This window comes from Eulemur rufifrons, chromosome 9, assembly GCF_041146395.1.
Source record: "Eulemur rufifrons isolate Redbay chromosome 9, OSU_ERuf_1, whole genome shotgun sequence".
Classification (NCBI taxonomy): domain Eukaryota; kingdom Metazoa; phylum Chordata; class Mammalia; order Primates; family Lemuridae; genus Eulemur; species Eulemur rufifrons.
The window spans coordinates 52,974,878-52,995,171 of NC_090991.1; the positions used below are offsets into that span (position 1 = coordinate 52,974,878).

Here is a 20,294-nt window from a genome sequence, read left to right on the forward strand (position 1 = left end):
ATAATTTACCTGTATATATCATACTTTTTTTTTTTTTTTTTTTTTTTTGAGACAGAATCTCGCTCTGTTGCCTAGGCTAGAGTGCCGTGGCATCAGCTTAGCTCACAGCAACCTCAAACTCCTAGGCTCAAGCAATCCTCCTGCCTCAGCCTCCTGACTAGCTGGGACTACAGGCATGTGCCACCACACCTGGCTAATTTTTTTTTTTTTTTTTTTATGTACTTTTAGTTGCCTGGCTAATTTCTTTCCATTTTTAGTAGAGGCGGGGTCTCACTCTTGCTGAGCCTGGTCTCAAACTCCTGAGCTCAAGTGATCCTCCTGCCTCGGCCTCTCAGAGTGCTAGGATTACAGGCGTGAGCCACCACGCCTGGCTATATCATACTATTTAAAGAAACTCCACAAAGGATTTCTAAATCATGTGAGTTTGTTGTATTGTTTAGGCTGAATGATTTTTTTTAACATTTCTTTTACTTTATTTTTGAGTGATACGTACTTTGAATAAAGTCTACTGGAAAATTTACTGGAATGTAAGTTTGATTAAAATGTTGGAAATACTCAAATAATTAGGAAAGACATAGGAGATAAATTGCAGATACCAAATGTAGGATCATAGCAGTGAAATGATGGTAATGCTATATAGGAAGATACCCTGTAAAGTTATTTTGGGGATCTTCGAAGAAAAAACTAAAAGGAAATAGAAAACAAATGTAGAAAGAATCCTTAGAGATCCAGAGATCCAAGAAGATACTAGTGGGCTAAGAATTTATTAATACACAGGAAACAATGATAAACCAAATTACAGATAAGATCAGATAAAGTAATATAAATGTAATTAATTATTTCTAACCCCAAGTATTCTTGGTAACATATGATAGCATTTTCTAGTATGTTTTCTCTCCCTCCCTCAGCTCCCCCCATATTGGTTCTGTTACATGACTCTACAGCGCATTTACATTTTTTTATACTGAAAGAGCTGTGTGTGGCCTCTGTACAATACTGTAACTCTAATTAGAGGTCTTGACAACTACAAGTTGTTTTGGAAAGTCCATGTGAACTTAGTGTCATTGCCAATGTTTCCCAAAGAGTCTATGTATTTATAAGAGTTGCAGAGGCAAAGTCACATGTATTTCAGAGCTGCCTTCTTTACTATAAATGCTTTCAGAGATGCCCATGTGCTAATGTGCATTGTGAATCTTCTTCAGGGGGATTACAGTATGGTGTAGCAGTAAGAATTAATACAATTTTAGAAACATTAGCTCTCTCTAAAATGAGAGCTATTAAGAAGACAAATAACTTTTCTTTAAGTCATTTTTTAGTGTTTAAAATTCAGAATTGAAAACTTGAAATAAAGAGCTTCCCCCAAAGACTAGTTAACAGTCGATTCATTGACAGATGGGAGGAAAATCTAATTTTGAATTTTGTTTCATCTTTTTCAGATCTCAGTCACAGTGGATTGACAGATCATTATGAAAATTCCCACTGGGGACAGCAGCCCACTTACAGAAGTGAAGCCAACTGCAGCTGGGATAAAGTGATAATAGATAGGACTGACAAGGAGGCGTGGCCTTCCATCACAGGAACGGAGACAGAATCTGCCTCAGAATGTACCACGGACACTGACTCTGCCTCCAACTGTGGCTCAGAGAACAGTAGCATGGCTACGGGGAGTGCCCAGGGCAACTTCACTGGACACACCACGAAGACAAATGGCAATAATGGCACCAACGGCGCACTCGTCCAAAGCCCTTCCAACCAGAGTGCCCTTGGGGCGGGCGGAGCAAATGGGAATGGGGGTGCGGCCAGAGTGTGGGGTGTAGCCACAGGCTCCAACTCTGGCCTGACTCACTGCTCTGTCAGTGGTGGGGATGGAAAAATGGACAACATGATTGGAGATGGGAGAAGTCAGAACTGCTGGGGTGCTTCCAACTCCAATGCTGGCATTAATCTTAACCTTAACCCTAATGCCAACCCAGCTGCCTGGCCTGTACTGGGGCACGAAGGAACTGTGGCGACAGGCAACCCTTCCAGTATTTGCAGTCCAGTCAGTGCCATAGGTCAAAACATGGGCAACCAGAATGGGAACCCAACAGGCACTTTAGGTGCTTGGGGAAACTTACTGCCGCAAGAGAGCACAGAACCACAAACGTCCACTTCTCAGAATGTGTCTTTCAGCGTACAACCTCAGAACCTTAACACTGATGGACCAAATAACACTAACCCCATGAACTCTTCACCAAACCCTATCAATGCAATGCAGACGAACGGACTGCCAAACTGGGGCATGGCTGTGGGCATGGGGGCCATCATCCCGCCCCACCTGCAAGGCCTTCCTGGTGCTAATGGATCCTCAGTCTCTCAAGTCAGTGGGGGCGGTGGTGAAGGAATAAGCAATTCTGTGTGGGGACTGTCCCCAGGTAACCCTGCCACAGGAAACAGCAGTTCTGGGTTCAGTCAGGGGAATGGAGACACTGTGAACTCAGCATTAAGTGCTAAACAAAATGGATCCAGCAGTGCTGTGCAAAAGGAAGGAAACGGAGGCAACGCTTGGGATTCAGGCCCACCTGCTGGTCCTGGAATCCTTGCGTGGGGAAGGGGCAGTGGCAACAGTGGCGTTGGTAATATCCATTCAGGAGCATGGGGCCACCCCAGCCGGAGCACCTCCAATGGTGTGAATGGGGAGTGGGGAAAGCCCCCAAACCAGCATTCCAATAGTGACATCGGTGGGAAAGGATCGACAGGGTGGGAGAGTCCCAGTGTCACCAGCCAGAACCCTACCGTGCAGCCTGGCAGTGAACACTTGAACTCTTGGGCCAAAGCTGCATCTTCTGGAACTACAGCAAGCGAAGGAAGTAGCGACGGCTCTGGCAGTCACAGTGAAGGAAGCACTGGGCGGGAAGGAACCGGAGAAGGCCGAAGGCGGGATAAAGGGACTATAGACCAAGGGCACATCCAATTGCCAAGGAATGATCTCGACCCGAGAGTTCTGTCTAATACTGGTTGGGGACAGACTCCTGTAAAGCAAAACACTGCCTGGGAATTTGAAGAATCCCCTAGGTCTGAAAGAAAAAATGACAATGGGACAGAGGCCTGGGGTTGTGCAGCTACTCAGCCTTCAAACTCAGGGGGGAAGAACGATGGGTCCATCATGAACAGTACAAATACCTCTTCAGTATCTGGGTGGGTCAGCTCGTCACCTGCCGCTGTGCCAGCAAACACAGGCTGGGGAGACAGCAACAACAAAGCGCCAAGTGGGCCAGGGGTGTGGGGAGACTCGATAAGCTCTACTGCTGTTAACAATGCTGCTGCCACCAAGAGTGGCCATGCTTGGAGTGGGACCGCAAATCAGGAGGACAAGTCACCCACCTGGGGTGAGCCTCAAAAACCCAAATCCCAAAACTGGGGAGATGGACAGAGATCGAATCCAGCCTGGGGTGCAGGAGGGGGAGATTGGGCAGATTCATCATCTGTCCTTGGACACTTGGGGGATGGAAAAAAAAATGGATCTGGGTGGGATGCAGACAGTAACAGGTCAGGGTCTGGTTGGAATGATGCTGCGAGGTCTGGGACCAGTGGCTGGGGCAATGGCACAAATGCAAAGGTCAATCCAGGCACAAACTGGGGGGAGTCTTTAAAACCAAGTCCTCAACAGAACTGGGCTAGCAAACCCCATGACAACAATGTGAGTAACTGGGGAGGAGCTGCTTCTGTGAAACAGACAGGAGCAGGGTGGGCTGGGGGGCCGGCACCCCTCAAACAGAAGGACTGCAGCGAGGCGACTGGCTGGGAGGAACCCTCTCCACCATCCATCCGACGCAAAATGGAAATCGATGATGGTACCTCAGCTTGGGGGGACCCAAGCAACTATAACAACAAAACTGTAAACATGTGGGATAGAAACAACCCGGTCATCCAGAGCAGTACCACGACCAATACCACCACCACCACCACCACCGCGAGCAACGCCACACACAGGGTAGAGACGCCGCCCCCGCACCAGGCCAGTGCGCAGCTGAATCGGTCACCGTTGCTCGGTCCAGGTATGAAAGGTACTTTATGTTACTTTATTCTCATTATGTATGCTTAAATGCTCTGACTAGTGTTTTTATAGCATATGACAGTAAAATAATTTAAAGGCCCTTTTGCCCTGCCATATTGAATCTAAATGTTACCTTGGGAGAGTAAAGCAGGATCCTCTTATAGTTTCCTATCCAAGAAAAAAAACATTCAGCACTCAGTACATCATCAGGCCGATGTTCTGGTGGCGGTGGTGGCGGCCTGGAGTGGATAGTGGCCGGGGGTGGAGATGGAGATGGATCTGAAAGGAATGACAGCGCATGACAGTAAGACCCAGTAACTGTCAGATACAGGAGCATAGGAGAAAGATGGGGTAGAGACGGTTCGGAGCCTGGTCAAGCGGGCAAATGATCGTGTCGGTCACTGACATACCCAAGAACACAACAGGAGGAACAGAGTTTGTTTTTTTTTTTGAGACAGAGTCTCGCTCTGTTGCCTGGGCTAGAGTGCTATGGCGTCAGCCCAGCTCACAGCAACCTCAGACTCCTGGGCTCCAGTGATCGTCCCGCCTCTGCCTACCAGAGTGCTAGGATTACAGGCATGAGCCACCTCACCTGACCTAGGAACAGAGTTCTGACATGTCTAGTGGAGGTGACAAAAGATGTTGAATATGGAAGACCCCAGTGTCAGCCAGAGATTTGGCCTAAGGCACAGCTGTAGGAGAGTGGCAGTGGGCAGTAGGGCCAGGTCATAGGTGGTAAGCACGTTTAAAGGCTGACAGGAACACGCAGAGAGGAGAATGGGTGTGAAGGGAGAGGATGCTTCGTCCATCTTGCAGGGGAGGGAAAGAGCAGGCCAGGCTGGCGGTGGCCAGAGGATCGGGGTGCCTTCTGGGGTTGTTTACTCTGGGTGGGTGCGCAGAGGGGGCTTGCATCAGCCACATAGAGAACAGAACAGAGGGCTGCCCGGAGTCCCCGAAGGGTTGCTGGACAGTGTCGGGGCCCAGAGAGCAGCACACAGTGAATCCCTGGGGACCTGCCATGTGCTAGGCAGCGCTCTAGTTGCTGGAGATACAGCAGGGAGCAAAGCCGTCAAAACCCCTGTTCAGTGGGGTTTGTAGTCTAGTGAGGGAGGCAGATCATACGTGGATCAGTAAGAATGTACATAGTGTCAGGTGGTGGTGATGCTGGGGAGAAACAGGAAGCCCAGGAAGTCTGGATTCTGTGGGCTGGTGGGAGGATTGTCATCTTGCCCTGGGCAGCTATTTGGTTTTCATCGTGAGCATTCAGCAGCTGACATGAAAGGAAAGCTTGCCTGCTTTCTGTGTTGATTCTACAAGCCCTAATTCTGTTCCCCCGGACATGGCTCTTCCAGCCTCCTCTCAGATTCCTGGGCACTTCATTTCTGCCCCTCGGAGACGGCCACATCAGGAATCCTGTGTGGATCTCAAGGCTATTTTGGCTTCCACCTGCATGCACTTCAGTGTCACTAAAGCAATGGTCAAAAACCTGGGGGTCCCTGAGCTGCACCTGGTCCCACAAACGTGCCTTTTTAGCCCACATTTTTTCTGAATCAGCATTTTTTAAAGAAAATGTTTTATATAGAATTCTAGATTTCTGGCTTCTTTTGGAAACCTGGAGGCTCTGACACATTGGATTCATATGGCAGAATCAATTAAAATTAAAAGCAGCTGCCATTACATGGGGCCTGTGCGGTCTGCTTTGCCACACTCCCACCTGCGAAGAAGGCTCCCGGCGCTGCTGCTTGTGGTTGGTCGGCAGCAGCTGGTCATCAGGCTCGCGCCACTGACCATCCCGTACTGGGCCCGTTTACAGTGACTGGCTGGTTCCTGGGGTGTGTGAGTCTGTGATCCCCATTTTTTACCACTGTATAACATTGGTAGGCCCTTAAATTTTACAAAGTACTTGAGGGAATGAGAAAAAACAGAAAGAAAAAAGATAATTGATGTAAAAAATGAAGGGATTTGAAAAATAAGATGTCGTGGTATAATCCAGTGGGAGAGGCCAGAATATCAGTGTCAATACAGTGTGATTAGCATTATAGTAAAGGTGTGCAGAGAGTGCACTGAAGGTCTGCACAGCGGCACACGCCTGTAGTGCCAGCTGCTAGGAGGCTGAGGTGGGAGGATTGCTTGAGCCAAGGAGTTGGAGGCCGAACTGGACAGCATAGTGAGACCCATTTCTTTAAAAAAAAAGTTTTTAAAAAAATTACTCTAAGAACAGAGTTAATACAGTCATGTGTTGCTTAACAATGGGGATACATTCTGAGAAATGTGTCATCAGGCAATTTTATTGTGTGGACGTCATGGAGTGTACTTACACAAACCTAGATGGTCTAGCCTACTACTCACCTAGGCTGTGTGCTATAGCCTATTGCTCCCAGGCTGCAAACCTGTACAGTGTATTACTGTCCTGAATACTGTAGGCAATGGTAACACAATAGTAAGTATTCATGTATCTAAACATAGAAAAGGCATAGTAAAAATATGGTATCAAAGAAAAAGAATGGTACACCTGTTCAGGGCACTTACGATGAATGGAGCTTGCTAGACAGGAAGTTGCTCTGGTGAGTGAATGTGAAAACCTGGGGCATTACTGTGCGCTACTGTACCCTTTATAAACACTGTGTACTTAGGCTACACTACATTTATCAAAAAATAATTTTCTTCAATAATAAGTTAACTTTAGCTTACTGTAACTTTTTGCTTCATACACTTTTTAATTTTTTAATGTTTTGCCTCTCTTGTATTAACACTTAGCTTAAAACAACACATTGTACAGCTGTACAAAAATACTCTTTCTTTATTATCCTTATTCTATAAGCTTTTTTCTATTTAAAAAAAAAAAAAGTCTAACTTTTCTTAAAAACTAAGACACAAACACACACGTCAGCCTAGACCAGGGTCAGGATCATCAGTATCACCGTCTTCCACGTCCACGTCGTGTCCTACTGGAAGGTCTTCAGGGGCAGTAACACACGGAGCTGTCATGTCCCGTGATAATGATGCCTTCTAGAATACTTCCTGAAGGACATGCCTGAGGCTGTTTTATAGTTAAATTTTTTAATAAGAAGGAGGACACGCTAAAATAATAAAAAAATATGGTATAGTAAATACATAAACTAGTAACAGTCATTTATTATCATTATCAATTATTGGGTACTGTACACAATTGTAAGTGCTAGACTTCTATACGACTGGCAGTACAGTAGGTTTGTTTACACTGACATCACCACAGACCCATGAGTAGTGTGTTGTGCCACAACATTACTGGGCAAGAAGAATTTTTTAGCTTCATTATAATCTCATGAGGCCACCATCATATATGTGGTCTGTTGTTGACCCAAACACCATTATGCGGCACACAACTATATTTAAAAATGACTGTCACGTCCTCCTATAGTGAATAGGCCAGAACTGTTTCTTCTAGGGCACCATTTGAGTGCCCTCTCCTGTTCAGAGTCTTCTGGAAGAGCATCAGCTGAAGAGGGCCCTGTGCTTGGCACTAGAGCCTTATGACAAGTGTGTCTGGCTATGCTTGGTGACCAGGTGTGGGGCATCTTTATGCATCCATCATCTCATTTAATCCTTACAGCTCCCTGGGCCTCATTTTACAGATGAGACCTAGGAGATTGGGTAGCCAGCCTACCAAGGGCGTATGTGTGGTGAGGTCTCAGATGTGTAATAAATACCTTGACCTGCTGACATTTCCAAAATATCACATCCATGACAGCTACAGTGGTTGGAACCACATTGCATTTGTTGATGCTCTTCCCCCTTTGATGTGTTATCCTTAGAAACTACTTTTAACTGGTTTTTAATAGCCAAAGGATGTGAGCTTTACTCTGATAAAGGCATTCTTATTCAGTTAGAAGGGCCAAAATCATTCTCTTTTGTATGAAAAAATTTATAGTTTTTAACAAATTGCACATATTATCACCAAATGTAAAAGAAGAAAAATGTGCTATGACTACTGCATGTTGGCACAGCAGCTGTTTATGTATTCCTTTTCTCCCTTCTAGCTCTTAGGCTTTATGCATGTGTGTAATCTTTGTAATTGTAGCAATACTATAGAGGCAGTTGTGAATTTAGCTATATCAGTTAACAGAGACAAACAAAATGTTATGCAAATTTTTTCCATGTAGAAGTAAGTCCATATGCCGAAACTATGTCAAGTTGGGTATATTGCTCAACATATGGGTTTACTTAGTAATTTTTTTCATTTATAATATTAATCTATTTTTCTACCACTGACAACAAAGTAGCTACATTGAGTATTATTGCTGCTTTACATTATCTGTGATATTCAAGTTTCAGACTTGAACCAAGCTTTCTTTTGCAGTGAGAGCACAGTTCATCACTCTTGGGAATTACAAATAATCAAAACCTTTTACTTTCCAAACTTGTTAGACCAAGCTCTTATTTGAGCCTATGGAAGTAACAGCCTCGGTTCCATACCACTTCCCTTCATAGTGATGACAAGGTGCATGTGTGGCACCATCCCCAGTGGCAGCCCACTGCCCAACTGTGGTGGTCGGACAGTCGGGGCGGGTGAGGGTGGCAGTAGTCGCAGCCCCCGCCAGGCTGTGTAGCAGCCAGTGGTTTGAGCGCCTGCACAGGCTGCCATCACTCAACTGGGATTCCCCACTCCAAAGTCCTTCCACTTGAGACTGCCTGATAAAGTTTCTGCTGTTTATAAAGTTGGTGTTTTCTGGGTATTCTGCAATTTTGCTATTGACCTATGCTGATTTTCCATAATTTCCACTTAGTCAGAGTTTGGGTTTTAAGTTGTTTTTAAACTGTTGACCATTACAATTTAAGTGTATTGATCTCTCCTTTCTTACAAAATATGGTTTCTCAGTTACATATTTTTTGTGTCCAGTCTTATAGAAGTGAATGCTACAGGACAATCATTTTTGTCCCATTCCTGTTATGTTGATATTAATTAGTTTTCTGTGAGCCTGAGGAAAACAGTTACTATTTTAAGAAGTGCGGTGTAGCTTCCTAAATTGGATTGTTTGGACCTGGTTCAAACCCATTCTGGAGATAGGACAACAGTAGTGTAATCCAGAGAAATATCCCTGGCCTGTCTTTTCATTCGAGATTGTAGGCCTGAGAAGGACTCAGGAGGCTTTACTTGGCACGGGATGGTCCCATTGCCTACACCTCCTGCTTGTAGCATTGCCCCAGTTGCTTAGTCTGATACATGAGCTAGACTTGCAGAACCTGCTAACTCTGCTCTGCTGTATGTCAGAAACTATTAAGTCATTGTAGAACCAGTCTGTTATTTTGTCAACTAGTGGGGATGTAGCAGAAAGTGCCAACATAGCACTTACTTGTGTTTCTAAGGGAATGAAAGCAGACCTAAAAATACTTAGCAGCCTGATCACGTGGTACACTTGGAACTAGATATTCTGGGACACTTAAAAACAAATTTCAGACACACAGGAGAACACTGAATATTAATTAATAAAACTGTGTAGGGAATAACAGATCCTCACAGTTGGCTCTGAATCTAAGAATGAGATTGAGGGAGAACTTCCAGAGATTCTTTCTTTCATTCCTGAACTCAGTCAGGTTTCACCAAAACATGTAGATAATTTGAAAGAGATTGGTATAGGGGAGAGAAATTGCTGTAAAATTAATTGAGAGTCAAATATGAAGGTCATTATAGACTTGATCAAAGCTAAACCACAACATAATGGGGTTATGGAATCTCACCTGTCTTCCAACAGTGGATGGAACTAAAATATCTGTACCATGTGCTGATCAGAAAAGCAGAAGAAAGTACACTGCTAATGTTGCTCTTATTCTGTGATATTTTTGTGTCCACTTTACTGCCGGTTCTCAGCTCCTCTGAAATGTCTCTCATTAGCCCAGAGTAGACTTTTCAGCTGTGCTGGTGGTGACCCCTGTAGTTGGCTTATGCAAGTTGGCAAAGGCTTTAGCCAGAGGCAAACCTCACTTTGCATGTGGGTACTTAATCTGGTGATATTTGCTTTAAAACTTAGTTTTCTAGCCCAAGGATTATAAAATTACAATATTATCTAATATTATAAAAGCAGAGATTGTGTGAGTTAATCATGGAAAAGGCATATCTCACATTTGCTAAAATAAAACCTGGAAAATAGATTTAGAAACCCTCTACCTAGGGAGATGAAACGTATATTGTTTCTCTGAGTCTCACCAACACCAGAAGCTGGAGAACGTTGTGTTCCTGAAGACTCCCTTTCCTACAGAATTTCTTTATCAGTCTTTGCTATAAAAATGATACCAAAAGTAGTCACCTACAGATGGAGTGAATCAGCAAGATGCTGTTACAGGTGAACTCTTCACACCATCACTTCAGAAATAGATACCATTGACCTCTCCAGCCAGAAGTAATTCTATTTTAAGCACTACGCAATAATTATTAAAAGAAGAATGATCTGAGTGATCTGTGCTTTTTGTGGATATGGAATTTTTCTTGGGTTTGGGTTGCATTGGGTTCCTTTTGCTTTCCTTTGTGTTAAGGGGCTGGAGTTGAACGAGAACCAGGGAATCAGGAGCTGGCTACAGAAGTAGGAGGAAATGCTTCTCAATGCAAGTCCATTGTATAAAACATGTGAACCCCACACAGGGTTTAGCTTTAGGTACCCTCAATTCAAAATAAGTAAATGACTAAGACAGTTGAAAATATAGTGTGGCCCCTCAGATACCAATGGGAAAGAGTTAGCACATTTAAAATCTGTATTAATATACTGAAATGAAAACTCAAGATGTTTTTTCCTTTTCTAATACCTGCTCTAAGTGATGACCCACTAAGGCAGGCAAAGAGCTCTTCTAAGAGAGGTTGCTGTGCACCTCGAAGCCCATAGTCAGCTTCTCAAAAGGACCCTTATCTCTAACCCTCAAACAGAGTCCCCTGAATTAGGAACAGAAGTGATCAAATACCCACCATACAAGGCATTTGGAAAAGTAGGATACTTTGCCATCTGACTCTATTCTTCTATATAAAGAACACACTCTTCTATATAAAGTTTCATTATGTAAATGCCCACCTTGATTTCCGGTATGAAAGATTTATTGTTGCTGCAGCTACCAATTCTGCTGTGTCCTCCATAAGTTGGTAGCCAACCAAACATTATATTAATAATAAATTTACATTAAGTTTAAAGGCTATCAGTATGAGTAAAATTTCATCTCATTAATATTTAAGTCAGTCTCTAAAAAGGGCAAGCACATAGTCAGCACTCAATAAATGCTTCATCGATTGAATTTTTAGTCCTTTATTATTTTGTCACTTAATTATAGTTGGCCACTTTTTTTTTTTTTTTTGGAGACAGAGTCTTGCTCTCTTGCTTGGGCTAGAGTGCCGTGGTGTCGGCCTAGCTCACAGCAACCTCAAACTCTTGGGCTCAAGCAATCCTATTGCCTCAGCCTCCTGAGTAGCTGGGACTACAGGCATGCGCCACCATGACCGGCTAATTTTTTCTATATATTTTTAGTTGTCTGGTTAATTTCTTTCTATTTTTTAGTAGAGATGGGGTCTCACTCTTGCTCAGGCTGGTCTCGAACTCCTGACCTTGAGCGATCCTCCTGCCTCGGCCTCCCAGAGTGCTAGGATTACAGGCGTGAGCCACCACGCCCGGCCGTGGGCCACTTTTTTAACTAAACCTTTCTTCACAAAAAGGACTGCCTGTCTGTCACACTTATAAAACTACGTAAGTAGCCATGCACCATGGCCTGTATGCCCAGCAACTCAGATGGCTGAGGTAGGAGGCTTGTTTAAGGCCAGGAGTTCAAGACCAGCTTAGAAGACAGAGTGAGACCCCATCTCTTATATATAAATGCATATACATATATTATTTTTATTTATATTTATGTGTGTATGTGTAGCATCCGTGGAACAAGCTAGAATTGATTTCTTCTTTCACAGAAGAAAGAATACCATATACTGACTTAACTGCAGGGCTTAAGATGGCAATCATTAAGGGCGGGAAAGATTCTCTTTCCCTTGGTTCTATTTCTTGGCCTTTTATCTGTTTTGCATTTGTTTTTATACCAGTCTTCTGGGTCCACACCACTTAGATACTTTGTTTTCTCTGTTCTGATAGAAAGATGAAGAATGTGTATTTTTAAATTGAACGAAGGCTACAAATCCTGGTGGCATTTGATTATTATTATTAATATTATTATTTTATTATTCCCAGCTCTGTATTGGTTCAGTTGAAGAAACTGAAGGGAAGTAAGGATTCCAGAACCCCACAGTACAGAAATATTTTGCCAAAAGTGGTAGTATGTGAAAGGTCATTTTTTAAATTTTAATATCAATGACTTAAATGTAAGAGAGAAATTTGTTCTGCCTCATGAAGCCCAACTTTAAAAGAATCCCTATAAATTATTAAGAAAGGATGGCAGATTCACTCTAGCAGTAAACAATGAGCAATGGAGATTATACTTATTTTAATACTATGTATTTAAAATTATTTTGTATCTACTGCAAATACCTGCTTTGTATCAAAATTATCTAGCGTGTCTTAGATTTTAGCATCTTTTCTAGAGCCTTTAGAGTGTCAGAGGGTGCACGCATCCAGGTGTTTGCGTTAGTTTGGCATTGTAGGTAAGAAGGTAGTCTTGCCAGCGGTCAACTTGAAATATTGTTCTTTGGAATTTTGAGTAAACAGTGTTTTTCCATTTATTTCTAAAATTTTGAAGCATGCTTGCTACTCTGTAGACATTTCTACTTTTAAGAGGAATTTAAAACTTTTAAAAATCAATTAACTATACTTCCAGTAGTTTTAATATTTATTCTTAATTTTGACTTGGTTAAATAATTTATAGAGCATATTGCTTTTGAAAGGGATGGAAGTGTAGCGATGACAAACAAATTCTAGGTGTTCATTATTTAATTACCTACCATAAATCAGTATTTTTATAGCTAATTGGTCGTTAGCAACACCAAAGTTATTTTAGCTTCCTAAAACATCCATAATTTTTATCGGCTATGTTAATTTTGTCCCTTCAATTTGTAAAATTACTTTTCCCAATATACATTGTTGTTTTCTGTGTAATTAAAGATAATATTATAGTTAGCAGTTGCCAGTGATAACCAATTAGGGCTAATCCCCTGTTATTGGTTACAATTTGCATAATATGTTGCTCAGCATAGAGTTTGTAATTTAAAATAATTCATAGGTTGCATGTCCTTTTGTCATTAATATTATTGTATTTTATTAGAATAAAGAGTATGAAGGGAACTGTTCCTATGCTATTTTTAGTCAGAAAATTAATAGATTTTATAATTGATTTTGTAAAACCGATGTGTTGAGACCAAATAATTAAAAATTTGCAGTAAACTGTTTGTATTTTATGCCATAAGCTTTCTCTTGCACACACAGTTACATGCTTTCTATTCTTTGGTTACTCCCTAAAATATTCTCATTTCTATATCTGATAAAATGTATCTATGTACAAATTACAACTGACACAAGCTATCAATCTAATTATCAACAGTGTAAAGTGAACTTATAGCAGAAGCAAAATTTTCAGAATTTGAGTTGGTTTGGAAAAATAAAATTTATATATGTAATATGAAATTTTTTCATACTGGAATGTACAACACTTGGAAAGATTCTTGTTGCCTGGTCTTACACCACTTTGCCTGTAGATAATTCAGTTGACCCTGGAACAATATGGGGGGTTTTGGGTGCTGACTCCCTACACAGTTGAAAATCTGAGTACAACTTTTGACTCCTCCCAAATTTAACTACTTACTGATTAACATAAAGAGTCGGTTAACACATATTTTGTATGTTATAGGCATTATATTCTGTATTCTTACAATAAAGTAAGCTAGAGAAAAGAAAATGGTATTAAGAGAATCATAAGGAATAGAAAATATATGTACTAATCATTAAGTGGAAGTGGATCATCATAAAGGTCTTCATCCTCGTCATCTTGATGTTGAGAAGGCTAAGGAGGAGAAGGAAGAAGAGTTAGTCTTGCTTTCTCAGGGGTGACTGAGGTGGAAGAAAATCAGTGTATAAGTGGACCCATGCAGTTCACACCTGTGTTCAAGGGTCACCTGTAATGCCACACCTTCCACATTCATTGTGAATCCTTATTTATTTTCTGTCAGGGATCCGTCCCTGAGGATGCTGTCGCAACAGGACTAGGCAAAGGAATGAAGAATTCCTGAAAACCCTTGCAGTCAGCGTGCCCATCGGACCCTGATCCCTAATTCCTCAACACTGTTGTCTTCTAAGACAGATGCCTCAGACAGACGCTCGTGGCGGTACCATGGGCACTGTCTGCATTCTGTAGTTATTACTTTACCTTTGTGTGTTTACTGCCATCTTTTCTTTGGTTTGCCCAGATGAATTGAACTGTGTCTGTCATGGTCAAAAGATAAAGCAAGAATAACTTCTCAGTATATATTTGCCACTTGTAAACTTCTCTTAGCATAATGTAACATAAAATATAGTTTTAAGCTATTCTTTTAAATCCTATTATGTTGCAAAAACTGAATTGAGTAGTCTTTAATATTTAATGGACTTTTTAAATTTTAAGTGGGTAGAGGTCAAGAGTGAGAAAATTGCAACTTTAAAAAGGTAAACAAATCTGATTAGATTTAATGCATTTGTATCCTTTTAACTTTCTACTAAAGGCTATTCTAAGGATAGATTATCTTAAAACTATTAATATTTTGAAATTGAATTACATTTTTACTTTCTCTCTGTTTCACTTTTATTATTTTCTCTACCCCTTGGTACCCTTTTCAGTTTCATCAGGCTGGGGTGAAATGCCTAATGTTCACTCAAAGGCTGAAAACTCTTGGGGAGAACCATCCTCCCCTTCTACCCTAGTTGACAATGGCACAGCAGCGTGGGGGAAGCCACCCAGCAGTGGTAGCGGATGGGGAGATCGCCCTGCAGAACCCACTGTGGCATTCGGAAGAGCTGGTGCACCCGCTGCTGCTCCGGCCCTGTGCAAACCAGGTAAGCTGCCATCCCGCTTGCCCTGATCTGGCGATTTAGAGTTGGCTCTCAGAGTATTTTATTTAGAGGAACACTTTTCATTGAATTTTTTAAACTAAATTTTTAGGATACTTTCTCATATATTTATACTTTAGCTTTAAACCAAGAGTGTAAAGAAATATTTGTTATGTCTGATGCATGAATACAAAGGAGCTTTTAACAGAAGTCATGCCGTCCATTTTATAGTAATACAAATAAATACAAGTATCAAAGCAACCTAGCATATATGTTTGATGCTACTAGTAACATCCATACATCAGCAGTGTCCTTGTACCTGCCACATTTAAGCAATTTAAACTTGTTGTTTCACTGAGCAAGATGGATAAACCATGTCATTTTTTTCTTCTGGAGATTAGTTTTTGAAAACATGTGTTACTTCTCAGCAGTCTGACACTACTTGTCTGCTTTTGTCTTGTCAACAGAATTCCACTTTGGGTACTCTGTGTTTATGCTCATACAACTTGAAAAAAGAAAAAAAAATTGTGCATTTTCCTCCCATTTTCTTAAAATGTAGCAAATATGCAGATAATATACATTCTTACAAATGTCCAGATTATTTTTACCAACTGGAATTCTTGTTATTATATGAGTGTTTTGCAATGTGATATTTATAGTATTAATGAGGGTATAACGTTGCGGATTTAAGTCTGATATTAACATTAATTGTTCACGTGGCTGCAGAAGCTTCGTATTTTCTTGGGCATCCTTAGATGTCCTAGATCTTAAAATGCAACTTTAATGGTTTTGTGTTTTGTTATTTTGCTAATACTGGATAATACGTTCCATATGTCCACCATTCTACTGGAAGTGGTTATTGCACTCATATTACTTTTTGTTACAAATGCAAAGAATAAGGGAATTTCTGAGTATTTAGATTCACATGCCATTTTGAGACTGTACTCTGTTCTTAGAATCTGTCCTGGAGACCCAGTTATATGCCTGTCCTATATGTTTGTAAGCATCCTACCCTCATCATCTGAAAGACCCCAGCTAACTGTGCTATCACCTAGTCTTTGGTCTTCTTCACATTCTTCCAAGGAGTGAAAACTTGGGGTAATTTTGACACCAAAAATCACTTTATACCTTAAGAAAGGAGAAAAAAATAACATCTTGAGATGGAAACTCAGTAGTCATTTCATAGTTCCATCTGCCTCTGCCCTGCTAGTTTGTGTTTCCCGGGAGCCTGTTAGAAATGCAGGCTGTGGGGACCAAGCTCAGACCTGCTGCATTCTGCATGGTGCCCAGTTGACTCTCGCAGATGGCAGGTTTGACAAGCACTGGTCTGTGTGACATAATACTCACAGGTTTGGATCAAGCAGTGTTAAGAACCGCCCAGAAGACAATGACATTTTTTAGGAATCTACATTTTAGTAGCCTTTCATACCATGTAGAGATTGTCACCTTCTCCTGTAGCCCCTAGGATTTATTTTTAGCATGATGGTTAGTACATTAAGTTTGGAACAGTGCAGACTACAAATAGCTGCAGTTTGAAGGAAAACGTATGTATACAGGTACATACATATCTAGCAGGAGAAATTCAATTCTTAAATCTGGGGAAAATGAATTAGTAAAAAGGTAGATTGCAATATACCTTTTGTCCCACCTCTCCTAAATTGTATGTTGTAGTGAAGCATTGTCTACTCAAGGGGTGAAGGATGTGATAAGTTCATGTTGGCTCTCCTTCTAGCTTCAAAATCTATGCAAGAAGGCTGGGGCAGTGGTGGGGATGACATGAATCTCGGTACCAGCCAGTGGGAGGATGAAGAAGGGGACATGTGGAATAATGCTGCTTCCCAAGAAAGTACCTCTTCCTGCAGCTCCTGGGGGAATGCTCCCAAAAAAGGACTTCAGAAGGTATGAGCAACACTCTTAAAGAAATTAAACCCTGAAAATCGGTGATACCTAAAACACATGCAGTTTAAAGGTGATATTTCCAATAAATGGTGAAAAGATAGTCCTTACATTCTCAAAGTAGTCTTAGGACCCTTGGAGGTCTGGAGACCCTTTTGGGGGGTAAGCAAGGTCAAAACTATTATCGTGACAACACGACAACTTTGTCTTTTTCATGTAAGTTCTCGCTTCAGTAGAGGGTGAAGCTGTCCAAAGATGTGGACGTCACAGCAGAGAGTGTGCAGAAACAGACAGGAGGACCCAGCCGTTTGTATTAAGCCAGACATTATAGAGATTTGTGAAAGAGCAAAACAATGCCACTCTTCTCATGAAAAATTTTTGTTTTAGGAAATATAATTATTTTTCATTAAAAATGTTATTTAACTTAACATGTAATGAGTTTGTTATTTTTATTATTTATTTATTTTTAGGGACAGAGTCACTCATTTTGTTGCCCAGGCTGGAGTGCAGTGGTGCCATCATAGCTCACTGCAGCCTTGAATCCTGGGCTTGAGGGATCCTCCTGCTTCAGCCTCCAGAGTATCTGGGACTACAGTTGTGCCCTACCATAAACTGGCTAATTTTTTTTTTTAATTTTTTGTAAACATGGGGTCTTACTGTGTTGCCCAGGATATCTTGAACTCCTGGCCTCAAGCAGTCTTCCCACTTTAGCCTTCCAAAGAGCTGGGATTACAGGCCTGAGCCATTGAACCCGGATGTTATTGTTATTTTACCATTATTATTAGTTTCATTTTTTTTCTCTTTTTTTTTAATTTTCTAATACAGTAAATATCAATAGATACAACTCATATAAACAAAAGTTCTTTGGGAGTGTGATAAGGTCCTGAGACCAAAATATTTGAGAACTGCTGACACAGACAATTAAGTACCTGAAACAAATAGGCATCCATCTGGAAAAAATTGGGATACAAAACTCAGATATACACAAAATATATTTCAAGTAGATCACAAATTTAAATATGAAAATAAAAATATAAAAATGTGAAAGAATTTTAAAAACAATCTTGCAGTTGGAAAGGCCGTTCTATGACCAAAATCTGAAAGCCGTAAAATGAAATATTTTTTATTTCAGTGAACATAAAAATTGTACCATAATCAAAGGCAAATAGCAAACTAGAAAGACATATTTATAACTTACAAAGAGGCTAATCTCCCTGATTCATAAAGTAAAGTCTTAGAAACTAATTTAAAAAAAAAAAATCAGCAAGTAACCCAAGAGAAAAATGAGAAATAGAAAAATGAGCAAAGAACGTGAATAGCAGATGATCTATAGAAAAGCTCTTCCCCAGTGCAGTGTGAGGTGAGCTGTGAAAATGATTTGCTATTCTCTTGGCCTAGAAAATCCCACAGAAATCATGCAAATCAAGAAGTTCAAATCGTCATGTTCACTTTAAGAACACCTGGGAAACTGCCCAGGCCTTCAAGGGTATGCATGTATGAAAAGCCACCAACTGTCTGAAAGATGTCACTTTACAGAAACAATGTGTACTATCCTGATATTACAGTGGTAGAGTTGGTGGTAGGTGTGCCCAGGCCAAACAGCGGGGCTGGCCCAAAAAGAATGCTAAATTTTTACTGCACATGCTTAGAAGCGCAGAGAGTAATGCTGAGTTTAGATGTAGATTCTCTGGTCATTGAGCACATCCAGGTGAACAAAGCAGCCAAGATGCTGCACTGAATTTACAGGGCTGGTGGTTGGATTAACCCATCCCTGAGCTCCCCCTGCCACATGGAGGTGATCATTATTGAAAAGGAACAAACTATTCCAAAACCAGAGGAGGAAGTTGCACAGGAGAAAAAGATATCCTAGAAGAAGCTAAAGAAACAAAAACTTACGGTACAGGAGTAGATTCAGCATAAAATAAATGGAAATAAGAGTAAAGAAAAAAGAAAAGCAATACAATTAAGCTCTTAAACATATGAAAAGGTATTCAACCTGACTTACAGAAAGATAACTCAGTGTAACACGATGCTGAAGGTGCCATTTTCATCTCTCAGACCAGCAGAAATTCAGTGCACACTCTGCAGGGCTGTGGGAAAGCCAGTACTCACATACTGCTGGTAGGAATGCAGGTTAGCATAACCCACATGGAAGGCCGCTTGGTATTATCTGTCAGAATTACAAATGTGTCAACACTTCGACACTGTGCTTCCACTTGTCAATAGCTAGAGCCAGTGGCATTTGTACGGTTTCCTATTGCACCATTTTTATAGTAAAAAAAAATGAAAATAACTTAAATGTACATTGATTGGGTAGCCAGTTAAATTATGCCACATCCATATTATGGAAAGCTAAACATTTTGTAGAGAAAATTCTATGTATATACTGACATGAAAAGATCACTAAAATACAGTGTTAAATGAAAAGCAATGTGCAGAAAAATGTGTATAGCACACACCTAGTTTGGTGGTCGGGGGAAGGGTGTGTGTGTGTGTGTACATGCACACATGTACACCACAGCTTCTATAGAATGCTTTAAATTCTCTGTAAGGGTAGATAAGAAACTGCTGGTCAGATGCGGTGGCTCTCACCTATAATCCTAGCCCTTTGGGAAACTGGAGGCAGGAGGATGGCTTGCGGCCAGAAGTTTAAGACCAGCCTGAGCAAAAGCGAGACCCTGTCTCTACAAAAAATAGAAAAAAAGAATTAGCTGGGTGTGGTGGCGCATGCTTATAGTCCTGGGAGGCTGAGGCAGGGGGATGGCTTGAGCCCAGGAGCTTGAGGTTGCTCTAAGCTATGATGATGCCTCTGCACTCTAGCCCGGGCAACAGAGTGAGACTCTGTCTCCAAAAGAAAAAAAACTGCTAAGAGTTTCCACTTGGAGAGAACAGGAACTTAAGCAGATGGGGTGGCATGGGAAGAAGATTCTTGTTATACCTTTTTTATACTTTTGAATCATGTGGTTGTACTACTGTTAAAAAAAATGTAGGTTAAAAAAAGCATTCAATTAGCAACAAGAGAACCCAGAAACTAAAATCAGTGCTCTCTGTTCATAAGGAGCAGAAGTGATTTACAAACATCAAAGAAAAGTCTTTTTACAGCTTGGCTGGCAAATAATCCAGTTAACGATGGGACCAAAAATGCCAAATTCATAAATTATAATATTATATAATCTTAGCTAATCTGGCTCTAGCAGCATAGTAATGATTAAAATAGCGTGCAAATAAGCTGCTTCCTTAAGGAAAGAAAGCCCGTTAGTTTACATAGCTCCACGTGCTCCATTATATCGTTATGGCAGGCTCAATTTTGAAAAGCACTGTGAAGAATATTTTTAGAGGGAAATTTTTTATATTGTGCTAATGCATCATTAGAGCCTTTGCAATTGCTGACA

General features: G+C 41.1%; 1 protein-coding gene across 2 annotated transcripts in view; it reads left to right on the top strand.

Annotated features, from left to right (window-relative positions):
• Window positions 1–20,294, top strand: part of TNRC6C (trinucleotide repeat containing adaptor 6C) — a 129,190-nt gene that overhangs the window by 80,385 nt on the left and 28,511 nt on the right. The window contains exons 5-7 of one of the 2 annotated variants that reach the window (XM_069482911.1): window positions 1,437–4,037; window positions 14,797–15,012; window positions 16,739–16,905. In XM_069482911.1, coding sequence (XP_069339012.1) covers window positions 1,437–4,037; window positions 14,797–15,012; window positions 16,739–16,905 — 2,984 coding nt within the window. Of the gene's footprint in view, window positions 1–1,436; window positions 4,047–14,796; window positions 15,013–16,738; window positions 16,906–20,294 lie in introns of both variants that reach the window. The other variant, XM_069482913.1, reaches the window with a different exon arrangement.